Source organism: Ruditapes philippinarum, unplaced genomic scaffold, assembly GCF_026571515.1.
Source record: "Ruditapes philippinarum isolate M1 unplaced genomic scaffold, ASM2657151v2 ctg7882_1_1_1_1, whole genome shotgun sequence".
In the NCBI taxonomy this organism is placed as follows: domain Eukaryota; kingdom Metazoa; phylum Mollusca; class Bivalvia; order Venerida; family Veneridae; genus Ruditapes; species Ruditapes philippinarum.
This window is the reverse complement of record NW_026851900.1, coordinates 2,686-17,854: the sequence shown is the minus strand read 5'-3', so window position 1 is coordinate 17,854 and position 15,169 is coordinate 2,686. Positions and strand designations below refer to the sequence as shown.

At 32.4% G+C, this 15,169-nt stretch overlaps 1 protein-coding gene across 1 annotated transcript; it reads left to right on the top strand.

Annotated features, from left to right (window-relative positions):
* The first annotated feature begins 271 nt into the window (after positions 1–271).
* On the top strand, positions 272–13,323 carry LOC132742141 (uncharacterized). Its single transcript, XM_060730472.1, has 3 exons — positions 272–476; positions 1,300–1,368; positions 8,022–13,323. The coding sequence occupies exons 2-3, from the start codon at positions 1,329–1,331 to the stop codon at positions 10,460–10,462; spliced, it is 2,481 nt and encodes an 826-aa protein (XP_060586455.1). The 5' UTR covers positions 272–476; positions 1,300–1,328; the 3' UTR covers positions 10,463–13,323.
* The last annotated feature ends 1,846 nt before the right edge of the window (positions 13,324–15,169 follow it).

Below are 15,169 nucleotides of genomic sequence, written 5' to 3'. Positions count from 1 at the left end.
TAACCAAGCTCAATACACTTTCTAAGTCAAAAAAGGGCCATAATTCTGTCAAAAACCTTGACAGAGTTATGTACTCTTGTCTGTAGATGGAGGTTATGATGGTGAACAAGTATGGTAAGTTTCAAAGCCATACTTGTAATACTTCTGAAATAAAGTGGGGTGGTACGAAAAACTTAACCAAGGTGTGACGCCAACGCCGACGCCGACGCCGACGCCGACGCCGGGGCGAGTAGGATAGCTCCCCTTTTCATAGAAAAGTCGAGCTAAAAAGTGGAAGGACTATGAAGCCGATGTTGATCAATTGAAAGAAGACATGACATATGTAAAAGAAAGGGTAACTAAATTGGAGAAAAACCAAGAGGATATCAACAGACAACTTGGTGAAGGTCGATTGGGGGAAGACATGACATATGTAAAAGAACGGTTTATTAATGTGGAGAAAACGCAAGAAGAGATCTAACGACAACTTGATGAAGGTCTGTTGTTTGATGCTTTTTATTTGTATATCAGAATTAAAATTAATTAAACACCGTTACAATTTGTTGACGATAATGCTTAGAAAACATAGTTCAATGAATTACAGACTTGCGTAGTGAAATGAAATATCATACTTTTCAAAACAGAGTGATGCAAAATTATGCCCATGAATTAAGAAGGAAAATACCCAAGGATAATAGCAAGTTACACACTGTACTTGATTATGTCTCTATATAAGTTATTTGGCAATGCGAAATAATAGAGTTTTAAGAGCTACTGGTTAAATAACTCATTACATTTACCTTACATATAATCGATTATTCATGACGTATATGGAATAAACAAATACAAAATTATTTTCTTCAATACATGATCAACCGCCTCCGTGGTCAAGGGGTTAGAGTCGATCACTTCTAATCCAGTTACCTCTCTGGCGTGGGCTCGATCCCCGAGAGATGCTTTAGTAGTCTAGCGCGGAGGAAGGTAGTCTAGTATTGGTGTAACAAACAAACAATACATGATCAAAGTTAGTTTACGGAAAATCAAGCGAATGATCGTCCACCACTATCGCTAACTACTAACTGGTTTTAAACACCCAGAACTAAAATATTATGTATCATCTATCAGACCATAAAATTTAATAATCGTAAATATGTTTCAATACAATGCATTAATATGAAGAATGCTGTGCTTTTTAAAGTTTTTTTTAAAGTTTTTGAATTTCTTAATATAAAAGTTACTTTCAGACGAATAGAAGAAATGTAATATTATTAACAAGAATCAGGACCTATTCTGATAATATATGTATCTATTTGATTATAGAGAAAAAAATAAAAGAAGGTGTCTCTTATATGCAAACAGAGGAGGAAAACTATCAAAAACGCAAGAAGGGTTAGTAAATATTGCTGCATTTCTTTGTCAAGCAAGAATGGTTTGTAAATATTGATATACTTCTTTATCACGGGAGTGAATGTAAATTATTATGCATTTTTAAAAGAGAATGGTAAGTAAATAGTGCTGCACTTTGGATCAAAAATCGAGGGGTGTTCAAAAATGAATGCAAATTGGTCAATTTTCAGACGTGCTTAATAAACAGTGCCAAAACAATTATCTCAATCCTTCAAAAAAGGTGTAGTCTTTTAATTCAATTTTCAAATAGGTTTTGATAATCTTTTCGAGGTATTCTATTCAGACTCTTTAAAATAGCAGAACTGAGATTTTTTCGCGTTTGATATTTTCTTCCAGCAAGGTGTTCTTTGAGCCTCGGAAATTAAAAAAAGTCACAAAGGGGCAAGATCTTGTAAAAAAGGAGGGTAGGGAGCAAGGCAACAATTTCCTGTTTCAAAGATTCTCGTACAATGGCCGCTTTGCGTGACAAAGCAATGTCATGCAACAACCTCACACAACGGAGACCAGTTGCTGGTCGACGATTTTTGCCTTTGTAAAACTTGTAATTTACAGATTTTCATTTTGGTACGGCAATTTGAATAGCAGGACATTGATTAGTAAAGAGAATTACATACATGACCTTTTTGACGTTCATGGTGCGTTTGGCTATGCTAGGTTTTTAACTTTCTTTGGATGACCATATTTTGCTATGTATATTTCGCTTGGGCTCATAAAAGTGAATTCACGTCTCATCGCCAGTGATGATATTTGCGAAAGATCGATTGTTGTTTTTAAGGAACTGTTTCAACAAACGAAGTTGCAGTTTTCTGACGACGTGCATGAGGTGCATCTTTTACTGAATCCACACCACTTTTAAATTGCTTACACATCCGTGTGGCAGATGTAAATTTTCATTGTTCCCATAAACACGACATATTTTAATTTAATATATATTTTGCCTGTATACCAAGAATACAGCACTTCTTGATATAGGACCGTATCTGGTCAGTGAAAGGAGACCTTTGTCCAACCATTTTACCTTTAGTATACACAAGTAGACAGCGTTATTCGAGATATTGTCAAAGCTAGACTTAACTCATTAACACGTGTTTTGTATCACGTGTTTTTGTATCAATTGAGAGCGTACACAACCATCATCTATTACAGATTAATGTCAATTCCAGCCTAGCTAGAAATGAAACAATGAACAAGAACAAAGTAAAATAGCCTTGATAAGTTTAAAAAAAAACATTATTTTACATGAATTTATTACTTAAAGAACCTTTTAGGTTTTTTCTTTTTTTCAAAATGCCCTACGAAAGATCCAATGTGGCGATTATGCTCAATTTTAAGCATACATATTCGGAAGAAAATAGTTAAAGTCAGAATGTTAAAATAATACAACAAAGCAAGAAACAATATCGTTAAAATGTATAAGTGGACGTATAAGCCTGACAGTCGACGATGAAGAATCCATAAAAAGATATTTATATATGCAAAGAAAATAATAGTGCTGTGATAAAGACCATGCAACTTTGGAATTACATGTATATTCATTATTCAATCATTATTTATCACTGTTTTTCATTCACAAATCATCGTCTATTATTCAGTTCATCATACACCAATCAACAGATCAACTTCAAGTTCGACTCGTACACAACAACTTTAACTTGAATTGAACTTTCTTATTTAATAAAACACTGCTCGGAAAAATTCTGCGAAAGAGTACGCAGTGCTCATGCGAAAATTAGTTGTCGCCGCTGCCAGGCTTTTATTTATTCAGTCAATTGGATATACGTTTGTAGTATTTGTCTAAAATGTTTCAATAGCTCCTTGAATTGCGTTTAAAGTAAATTGTTTCCAATATATGACAGATAGACCATCATCAGAAAATAGTGCAGTCATTGTATCTTTAAATCTTGATGTTTTATGCACTTATGACCAAGCTAAGTTCGAAGAAATATCAGTGCTCTATTTCTTCTGATTTGCATCCATATCTTCCTTATTTTCTGACAAAACGAGGTGATATACAAGACCAAACAATGCAAGGCCTGTGGGCAAAATTATCATTATCTGAGAAATAACTTCTTTAAAGTAATGTCTAAAAATACCACATGATTGTAGATTGATATCATTTCCCCCGAAATGTAAACCAAAGGTGAGACCAATGAGACCAAGGTGACGTCCCATTTGCCTCGTTTGAGCATGTGTCTCTGCTCCTTTCTTAATGACTGAACACCCTACGATCCAACTTTTTTGACTATGCTGGTCAACATTATCTAGAAATATAATATTTATGGAATGATCTTATCTTACTTAATGTATCTAATTTAAGGTTTGGATTTCGACGACCACCTACTTGCATGATAATATCGCCAAAGATATTTAATTAAGTAGCCGCGATTGCTGCGCCAGTACGAAATGAATGACTTTTATATTTGAGTCAATATGAAGAAAAAAATAAAAAAAAATATTTATTCAATATTTAGGAAATTGAGGGGCATAAAACGAAACTGATATTTAAATGCACAAACAAAAGATGTTATATACGATATGGATTCATAGTTTGAATATGCAACTTTCTGCAAAGCCCTCGATAGGCCTAGAAGCATCTGTAAGTTATTGAAACACGCACATTTTTTTGATCGGATGCATCGCATTCCACGTAACATATTTTTTAACTATAAATGAATGTGAATTATCCGGCATATCATTCAACTTTAAGAAAATGAAATATCGGATGAATAGGAGTTAACTGTAACAAAATCCAACTTTTTGAGTGAGAGATAACCTATAATGTTAACCACCGATGAAGGGCACACGCCCGGTAGTTCATGCAAACAGCGAAAGTTCTTTAAGGCATTTATAGCCTGGGTTATAAATTTCTTTTTTTCCGAAACCGAGGAATTAAGTAAAACTACTATTTCATCAGCATGTCTGTCATTAAATGCTGTGGAATTAGTGTTGGGTGCCTTCCGCTTCCGGTGCTATCATTTGGAACATCTTCCACTGCATTCGGGAAATTGAATCAACAATTTTATTATTTACACCACTGATATGTACAGCATTTATTTGGAAATCAAATTTCAGAGACCATAACATTATTTGCTGAACAAGTGTTATTACTCTTTCAGATTTTGAATAAAGTATATGCACTGCTACCATATTGTCGCAACTTAATTGAATATGAATAGAACGGACATGTTTGTGCCATAAAAAATAAGCCAATGCTATTGGTATTATTTCCGAAATGGTAATATCTTTAAGAGTATTTGTATATATTGCCATTGCTATGCCCCTTGCATGAAATCCAATCTTAACGACCATCAAAAAAAATACCACAACCCCAATTTGACTGCCAAGCGCTGTCATTAAACAATTTCTGTATTCGATTTCCATTTAGTGTCCAATATTACGGAAATGCCAAAATAATTAGTAAAGAAATCGCTTATTCAAACCCATCTTAAGACCGGCTGACAAGCGATTTATGTGTTTTTTGTTGTTTTAGCTTGCGACATAGCTGAGTAAATATGGCGAATTAATGCACCTGCAGATTGCATTGCTTTTGCAAGAAATGCCAAGGAACCAGTCAATTATAGTAATTTACGTGACGTTATTTTTTGCAATAACAATGCATCTTTAATTTGATGTAATAAATTTATAACCTTGTCCCGAGATGTGTAATTTCCATTTGAACTACCTAGGTAATGTAAGCATGTCATCGGGCCGACTCTTATAACATGCAATTGGTACACCAAATTCAGCAAACATTGCTTCGAACTGTAACCTGCTCATTTTACATTTACTAGAATTCGAAACACAGATGAAAGTAAAAAAAAATCAAGATAATGATCGATATAATCGTTACTAGTAAGACGTTTTAGTTCCTAATTAAAATAAGATGAATCAAAATGAAAGTAGAACAGCCCATAGGCATGCATTTGTCAATATAGTATTGGCCATCCAACATGATTCCTAACAGGTCAAAATGTCCAGGATAGCATGGTAAAATTCTGAAAGCATTTTTTAAATCCATTTTGCCCATTAATATACCTTTACCTAGCCGTTTTATCATTTTAACAGCATTATCAAAATCAGAATTTGACCGGATCAATATTGTCATTGATACAATCGCTTGCGGGATGGGACATGTGTGTAATTAACCTAAATCCACCGGACTTCTTTGGAATTAACCTGATCGGGGAACATCTCAAATTCGATATAGGTCCTGTGGCGTAGGGGCGCGACATACGTCTAACACATATGTCATCAAACTTTGTTTTTGTTTTGCAATGTCAATATTATCAATGACTGATTTTGAATTTTTACTGTTTCTAGAAACTCTCTGACCTGCATAACCACAGTGAAACCATACTGAAAACCGTGAATTACAATTTTTGCATCATTTGTGTTTGTATACGTTTCGAGAAATGGTAAACGTTTATCAATAATTATTTGCGTTTTACCTTTGGCCCATAAATTGGGGTCGAAAGGCGGCATGAAAATATCACGGAAAAATTGGTCTAAAGTGTCCAACACCGATAGACCTTCAGAATGTATGCACATGCTTGGGCTGAAACACATTAGAACAAATTGTGCCCCTGACACACTGCTATTAAAAGTCATCGGCCTCTGAGCATTTAAGTGGCAACTAACTTACAATAAAGGTGTGCCTATACTGACAAAACACATCCATCTTTGAAATTGTTATCAAACCTGCTGAGGCATTTTTCTTTACCTTGTCACTTGTTGAAAGGCTATCGCTAGCAACCCGCATGTAAGCCATAAATGACCATCAATATTGTAGTGACCTGAAATTTGCAACTATAACTGTAACATAACTGAACTGCACTAACTCAACTCCTTACCTTAATTGACTTTAACTTGAGAAGTTATTTTTCTTCTAATCTTTAATAGTGAGGATGTGTTGACATTTACCAGTCAAAATACATATAATGAGCTATGTTTTACTAGAAATCAAAACGCCAACGCATGTATACGGGTTATGAGCCAGATTTAATCTATCCTAATTTATCCAATATGTTTCCTTGTTTATCCTCCATTTTCACGATGCGCAGCTCAATCTAACTTCTAATTGTCACTCTCACTCGTTATCTGTGATTATAAATCCATATTAATATTGTTTATAAGTTGGTTAAGTCACTCTATTGCCAAGTAACAATATTTAATTCCATGTATTTTTGTAGTTTTCTTAGAAAAATGTGCTTCGCTTCCAGATGCCACTTTGAACTGTTTCCGGTACGTTACTAGGGACGACCGGCTACAGCTTAGTTATTGACGAAATTCTGCGATCTGATTTTTGTGTATTTTCTTCATTGAAAAAGTATAACTGGTTTAAGATAATGCCATAATATTTGTAACAATTTTTTTATTATTATTTATAATTTTATTAGGTCTAAGAGTCTATGTTTAAATTTCTAACCGTTTTGGTAAATCAACCAATATTTTTTGGTCGGACCAACCATTTTTTGGCTCCAACCACAACCACTTTGGTAAACTAACAACTTCAACCACTTTATTTTGGTTGGAGTTCGTTCTGGGTATAAAAGGGTCCGGATTATTGGTTGAACAGCTCAGTCTTGACCAGAATTGCAGAGGCAAAACCCCGTTTTGTTGAGTTACAAATTTGAGCGGAGAATTTTTTTTTTATAAATGCCGTTTGCAACTTTACATTTTAAAGTATTTAAACTATTCTTGATAAATAACGATTTATTTATTCAGATTAAACACTTCTGAGCTATTTTCTAGATATTTTATCTTTATATCACGTTTTTACTAACATTGTAATGTTTGAAATAGATTATTTACCTGCTGGTTGAATTTTGTCACGGTTCACTGGTACGCTTTTTTTCTGTGTTGACTATTAAAGAAGGTACACGCGTTAGCCATTATGATACATTAAATATAGGAGATATAATTTAGAAAACGATTTTAACATAAATAGGACTTAAAACTCTTGATGATTTCTACTTCAAAATTTAGTTATTTACAATGTCATATTGAATCTGGTGTTGAATGATAAAAATACAATTGTGCTCATTTGTTGACACTCTATATTAAAAAAGTGTGACAGTCTATATATTTTTGGCAGTTTTTATATTTTATCCTTACCATTTGTGTTTATCAATTATTGTTCAGTTGTCATAAAAATAGCCAATCTTTTGAAATAAATAATAATTGTTTCCAGCTTCGCAGTAAAAAAAAAAGTAAGCTAAAATGCCACTTTAAAGCGCGGGTATAATTCAGGGCCTTTTACACTGTCTCTTTACAATTCCAAAATGCCAGCTTCACAACTTTCTTAACAAAATGCTTGTTTTATTTCGAATTTATAGTCTTCACGTTTACACCACATGTGCATATTTATTTTTAATTTGAAATTGTCATACAATTGTTCTCAGGTGAGAATATAAACAAACATGCAGAACAGAACACATAACCAAATAAATGGACATTTTTTAATTAAGTACAAATTTGATATTTGTGTAACATTTTGATATTCATATTGATAGTTATGATAGAAATTATTTGGATAATAACATAGAAGTTTAAAGTTTTACTATAATCTGTTAATATTAAGTATACAGTTCTGAGTTATTAAGTTATTAACAGTTTAAATTTTCTGGTTTTTTCAGAGCTCAAAGATGGTTTGAATGAATTCTACAAAACGAGACACAGTAAATTTTTCCTGTCGCCCATTTTCGAAGACAATGACACGCCTTTGGCTTCTCTCTACATAAGACCTGAATTTAACTCAGCAACGTCAAGAAATGACGAAAAAACACATGTCAGGTCATTATGGGAGATATTTGAAACAGGAAATCAAGCTAACCGAGAAATACATGTAATTGCTGATGCTGGTCTCGGAAAAACTGCATTTTCAAACTATCTGGCGATCACGTGGTGTCAAGCTCATTTTCCAGATGACAACATGACTCAATCTTTTGAAAAGGACGATATAGACTGTATGCAGGGATTTGATTTCTTATTTTTGGTCTTACTGCGAAATTCCAATGATTTGTGTTCTATAGATGATCTCATATTTAAAAATATTGTTTCAAATTTGGGTCTAGAAGAAAAGCCTTCAGAGGATTTTCTCCTTAAAATTTTGAAAAATGAGAAATGCCTCGTTATACTTGATGGACTAGATGAATGGACCCACCCCGAAAAGGAATGTCACAGATCGCCGAAATCAATCCCCCATAGGAATGACCGAGAAAAGTGTACAATACTGACCACTACGCGACCATGGAAATTAGGAGTTTTGAACCTAAATTCGTGTCAAATAGGAAAAAAGGTAGAACTTACAAAACTAAGTTACGACTCAGCAGTTACACTTACAGAAAGGATATTACAAAGATTGAAATCTCACCCGAATAAGGATGCATTACAACGTGATGTCACAGAGTTCATATCAGGAATTGAAAGCAGACAAAACGATGAACTTACTTCTGTGCCTCTACTTTTGATATATACAATTTGTTTATGGTGTGACGGTGTTCAAATAGGTAATTCAAAATGTGAACTCTATATAAACATAGTAGAGCTGCTCTTATCAAGAACGATTCAGAAGCATGGAGATATTCAACAATTTTGCGTCCTTTCTGATAGTGATATCCCAGAATGCCTGGCTGAATATGAAAACAGTACGAAATACTATCCACTCCTGACGTGTTTAGGTAAATTGGCCTATAATACGTTAATCAATAAAACAAGAGAAAACACACTGGTATTTGATGGATCAGTTGCTAGAAAATATATCACACCAGACGAGATGAAATTCATCCTTCACTCAGGAATGTTGTCAGAAAGTACAACAAAAACACTAACAAAAAAGTTTAGTAAAGTGTCATTTTCCCACAAAACAGTGCAAGAATTCTTTGCCGCCATATTTATAAGTTCTCAAAGTGACGCTCAGAAAACTGTTGTAGAAAAATGTAGAAATGTTCAAGATATTCTGGACATGTCAAAAATTTGTGAATTTATAAGTGGAATGAATGCTGACCGGATGTGTGAAATATCAAATGATTTGATGTCTGTGATAAATGAAGACGAGAAAACACGCGACTATAGAACTAGGACAGGTGACGAGGACTTCGTGTACAATAATCCATTGTATAACATACAGGAAATGTTCATGTCGTGTTTACAAGAAATGCCTGAAAGTGAAAATATTCAATTATGTTTACAAGATTTCTTCATTGACCACAACACCGTGGACAGTAAGCTGTTACAACGTTTATTAAAACAAAATAAAACCAACATAAAATCACTTTATATAAACATCAGATATACTTCCAGCAGTTTACGTGAAATTATAGATTTATTCTCTCTCACAGATCTCAGTCATATACAGAAACTTTACTATAATGGTGACAGCAGGAAGAAGGAGGCTGAGATAAGCCGGATTTTGTTTCCCAGTTTACAGTACGTTACTTTGTTGTATGGTACATGGATAAATGATGAAGAAAATCTGAGTGAAAATTTAGCGCGAGTACAAAACTTACAATATTTATATATTGACGACTTCACGTTATCTCACAAAATACTGGAAACATTTTACAATTTTATCTCCGCTCAAAAATCAATGAAAGAGTTAACATTGGAGTGGTTAGACTGTAAAGAACATGGCCGCCGCCATGATTGTAAGAGATGGAACTTGGACTTGTCTCAACATTCAACTCTATCAAAGTTAGACTTGCTGGTGTTACCTGGGAGGCTACAATTAAATATATCAACACCGTCATTAGTTAATGTTACGTTGTCGGGAATCAATCTAGATGAAAGTTCATTGTTACTGTCACGTGACATGTTGAATATTGAACGTGTGGAGTTGGTGTGTATAGAAATGTCTGCAGGACGTTTACAGAACTTTATTAACGTGCTGGAAAATCTGCCGCAGACAGTTACAGTAAAGATGGAAGACATTACACCGTACACAGAAAATAGACGTGTTAGAGAAATTATTCGAAGATCAAAAACTTTTTATGTGATACAAGAGAACGACTATTGGCGGGAGATTGAGTTCAAAACAATAAAACCAAAGAAAGAAAAAAACAAAGAAAAAACGTTGTAAAATAAACTGAAGAAATATCTTCAATAATTTAATATGAAAACAATTTGAAAATAAACACTTAAAAAACAAAATGGCGGTTTCCTGTGCTTTATACATGTACTGTATATAAACCACTTTTATCAAGACTTAGAATTCTAGAAATGGATGTATGTGAAAACTGGTGATTTCTACAATTAGATGGTACATTCTTCAACTAATAGTAAAGGTGATAGAAGTGCACAAACACTTGACACATCAATATTTGAAGACCAGAATAGTTCCCATTGTACGATTAAGAAGAAAACGAAAAAACAAAAAAGTAAGAAACAAAAAACAATTGATGATTCTGTTTGTTTGTTTGTTTGTTTCATTTAACAACAATGGATGAATATATGGAAAAACAAGAAATTTCTGGAAACGAAATATTAGAAAGAAGTAAGATTTGATAAATGAAAAATTATGCAATGTTATCACGAAAAGTGATATATATTTGATTAGAGGAATAGTAAAAGATACTATAAATGAACTGAAAGATTAATTTCTTAGTTCAATGGTTCAGAAAATTGAAGTAATCGAAGATAGCGTGCATGATTGCGCATTTCAAATACAAAAAAATCAATGAAAAAATGAATCAAAAAAGAAAGAAATTGATGAGTTACACGAGATAACAAACTATATACGCGACAAAATACGACATGAGGCAGAAGAATACGAAAAGATCACGAACGATATGGAGCAGTATAGTCGCAGGAACAATATAAGAGTATTCGGTGTTCCGGACGACAAAGACCGCCAAACTTCACAGCAGACAACTTCACAAGTAATTAAATAAGCATTTATATGTGTCAATTACGGAGGAAAATATTGACAATGCCGTCTTGGGAAGTTAAATGGAAAAAAACAGACCGGTTATTGTGAAATTTGTGCGCAGGCAGGTGAAAAACGACATTATGCAAAATGTTAGTAAGCTGAAATCAACCTGGCTCTATATAAGCCACGATCTTACTTGGCTCAGTCATCGCTGCGTCAGACACAGAACGAGAGAAAAAATGTTGGTGCAACGATGGTATACTCTATGGTACATTTAAATAGGAATTAAACGGAAGGTCTTTCTTACAAACAAAGGAAGCTTGATTTTCCCTGGCCTGAAAGGAAAAACAAGAAATAAACACTAAACACAAACTAAATACCTGAAAGGAGAGATCTGTGTTTTGGTGTGTTTTTAAATACATTTTGGAACAAGACTTGAAAAGTTTTTAAAAAAAACTTCCCTCTATCATAAATAACTTTGAAAAACCTCTGAATTATTTGTTTCTGTGTTAATATACCACTGCTGTTTTTTGTTTTCTAATTTATACATAGAAATATATTGATTTATATCCTTAAGGTGAACTTGTTATGCTTTCGACTGTAAGAATACCAAATTTAAGGATAACACACAGACTATTGAAATGTTTTTTCTTCTTCTTTTAATATCTTTAAGATATATTGTTTCTTTTTCGGATACCTTTTTGGGGCAAGATTCTTATTGCTAAAATAATTTTTTTTGATTCTCCATTTGTTGATTGTTTTTTATTTATTACATATACATGTATATATAACTTTATATTGCGTTTTTCTTTTGAGATTATAAAACCGAGCCTTGATAAAAAATAAACTTTAGTTTTTTCTGCAAGTTACAGTTGACATCTTCTTTAAAGTAATACAACAAACACATACCTATTTTGTTGTATCTGGGTATATATGCGTATGTGTATATATGTATATGTATATATGTGTATGTGTATATATGTATATGTATGTGTGTGTATGTATATGTATTTATATATATTTATAATACTGCACGTTTGTAACGTCAGTTTTCATTGGATAATCGTGACGTTTATATAGTTTTATATACACGGCTGCTGTCGATTCATGAAGAAATCTTACTTTTTTTCTCTAAAAATGATGCTTGCAGTATTATAAATTCGTTATAAAGATTGTTGACAGGTTATATGGCCGTATATAAACGGCTGTTTGCAATATAACCCTCGCCTAACGGCTCGGGTTATATTTACAAATATATATGCATGTATATGTATGTGTATATATATGTACTTGCGCATTCGTGTATACAATGTCTTGTTGTACATAAGGAATTTTGATATCACCTCCCTTACAAATGCAATCTAACTGTATTAAATGGTAAATGCTCTTCAAGAAATCTTAATTTTCTTATGGCTATTAAGATATCATTTATTTTTGTTATGAGTATATAAGTTAAAAAAAATTCTAACAATTACTATCTTAATTTCAAAGTGAAAATATATAGACTGCAAAATTGTCTTATTATATTGAGTATTGACGCTATTATAGCAAAAGTGTAAGAAATATACATGTTTCAGTTTTCTTAGTTGTAGTAAAATGGTTTTGGTTAAAAGAGGTTTATTGTCAAACCTTTTTGAAACATTGGTTTAAATATTTTTTGTTGTGTATTCATTTTTTGTATTGTATGTGAGACACAGTCTGCCATTATGTTAATGATGTTATTTGGGAATAATACTTATCTCTTTTACTTGTCCTGCATCAGTTCAATATGGTTGAAAGTAATATAAATGTCTTATCTCTGAATTGTAGAGGCCTGAATGGGTCTTAAAAAAGATCGTCCGTTTTCATTTTTTTAAACAAAAACAGTGTAACATTTATTGTCTTTTTACATTAAATATGTATAAAAAGATATACTTCGAATGGAAAAATGAATGTATTTTAAGCCCTGGAACATGTAACATTTCAGAAGGGTAGCAATTCTTTTTAATAATAACTTAAAACTTTAAATTTTATAGTATTAGACTTAACTATTGAAGGGCAGAAAATTACTCTAGTAAATTTATATAGCCCGAATTCTGATAATAAACCCGAATTTTTAAATGAAATATTCAGTTTAATTGACAGGATAGGGAATGATTCATATATATTATGTGATGATTACAATCTAGTTTTGGACCCAATAAAAGGGTTATTTAACTACAAAAATATTAATAACAGTAAAGCTAGAGATACGGTTTTGATTAATATTGGTCAAAGAGATATGGTTGACCCGTTTCTATCCAACTTTAAGACGATATACATGGCGTAAACGCACTCCTCTTCAGCAAACAAGACTAGAAATTCTTCTTAATAACGTCAACTTTGTTCCACTTTGTAGTAAATGTTTCCATAGCTACAAGCTACCAATCGGATCATTCCATTGTTACATTAAACTTAAAATTAGATGACTTTAAACATGGCAAGGGCCATAAAGGACACTAACTTTTTAAATACTATAAACGAAACAATTGACGAAATAAAAATGCAATATGCATTACCAGTTTATAATGTTAACAATGTTACTGAAATTCCAGGTAATGAAATTTAATTAATAATAAATGATCAATTGTTTTTAGAAACCATTTTAATGGAACTGCGAGGGAAATCTATATCATACAGTTATTATGTAAAGAAGAAAACTAATTTAAACAAAGAAAATATCTTGAAAAAAAATAAATGATTTAGAAGCCGATTTAACTGAAGATAAAATGACGCACCTTCGGGACCTTCAAACAGAGCTTCATAACTTAAATGATTCGCAATAACAGGGCTATCTTATTCGTTCTAGAGTTAAGTTTATTCTTGAAGGTGAAAAACCGTCACAATACTTTTGCAGCTTAGATAAAAAAAATACACTTCTAAAACTATTTATAAAATTCAAAAGGATGACGGAACAATTGTGAAAGAACAAACAGCAATTCTCAAAGAATTAGGAAATTATATCAGAACATATTTATGTCGATAATAAACAATGAACACATCGATTATTTTGATGATTTTATTTCAAACATAGAAGCACCGGTATTAAGTCCAACAGAATCAAATGCTTTAGAAGGTCAAATAAACTATCATGAAGCAACTTCCGTTTTATATTACATAAACAATAATAAGTGTCCAGGATCTTCGGGTTTCAGCGCAGATTTTTAGGAAAAACTAGGAGTTTGCGTTGTTAGAGCTATTAATAACGCATATGAATCTAAAGACAACAAACCAAAATTTTTTTTTTTAAAAAAACTGGAGACCAATAACTCTTTTAAATACAGTTTATAAAATTGCTTCTGGAGTCATTGCAAAAAGAATTTAAAAAAAACAAACTTTAAACAAATCAATTAGCAAAGATAGCAACGATGGTTTGATATTTTTTATCAAGACACACGGTCCGCTGTAAGTCAATGCGGATTCCTGTCAAATTTTGTAACAAAAGTCAGAGGCTGCAGACAGGAAGATCCGCTTTCTTATTACATCTTTATTTTATTTGTGAAATTATCTCTCTTACGATAAAAAATTCTAACGAAATTAAATGTTTAAAGATAAATAATCTAGAACATAAGTTATCTCAATTTGCGGATGATACAACATTAATACTGGACGAGTCAAGCAGTTCCTTAAATCAGGCACTCGAAATGTTATCAAAATTTGCTCATCTATCGAGACTAGATGTAAACTTTGATAAGACAAAAGTAATAAGAAAAAATAAATACTCATCAAATAGTATAAAAACACGATAGAAATTATCATGGAACCAACATAATTTTAAAATGCTGGGCATTACTTTTGATGTAAATTTAAAACAAATGATACATATAAACTATGAAGGTAAATTAATTAAGATTCAAAATTTAATTAATCATTGGAAAAGAAGAATTCTCACTCTTATAG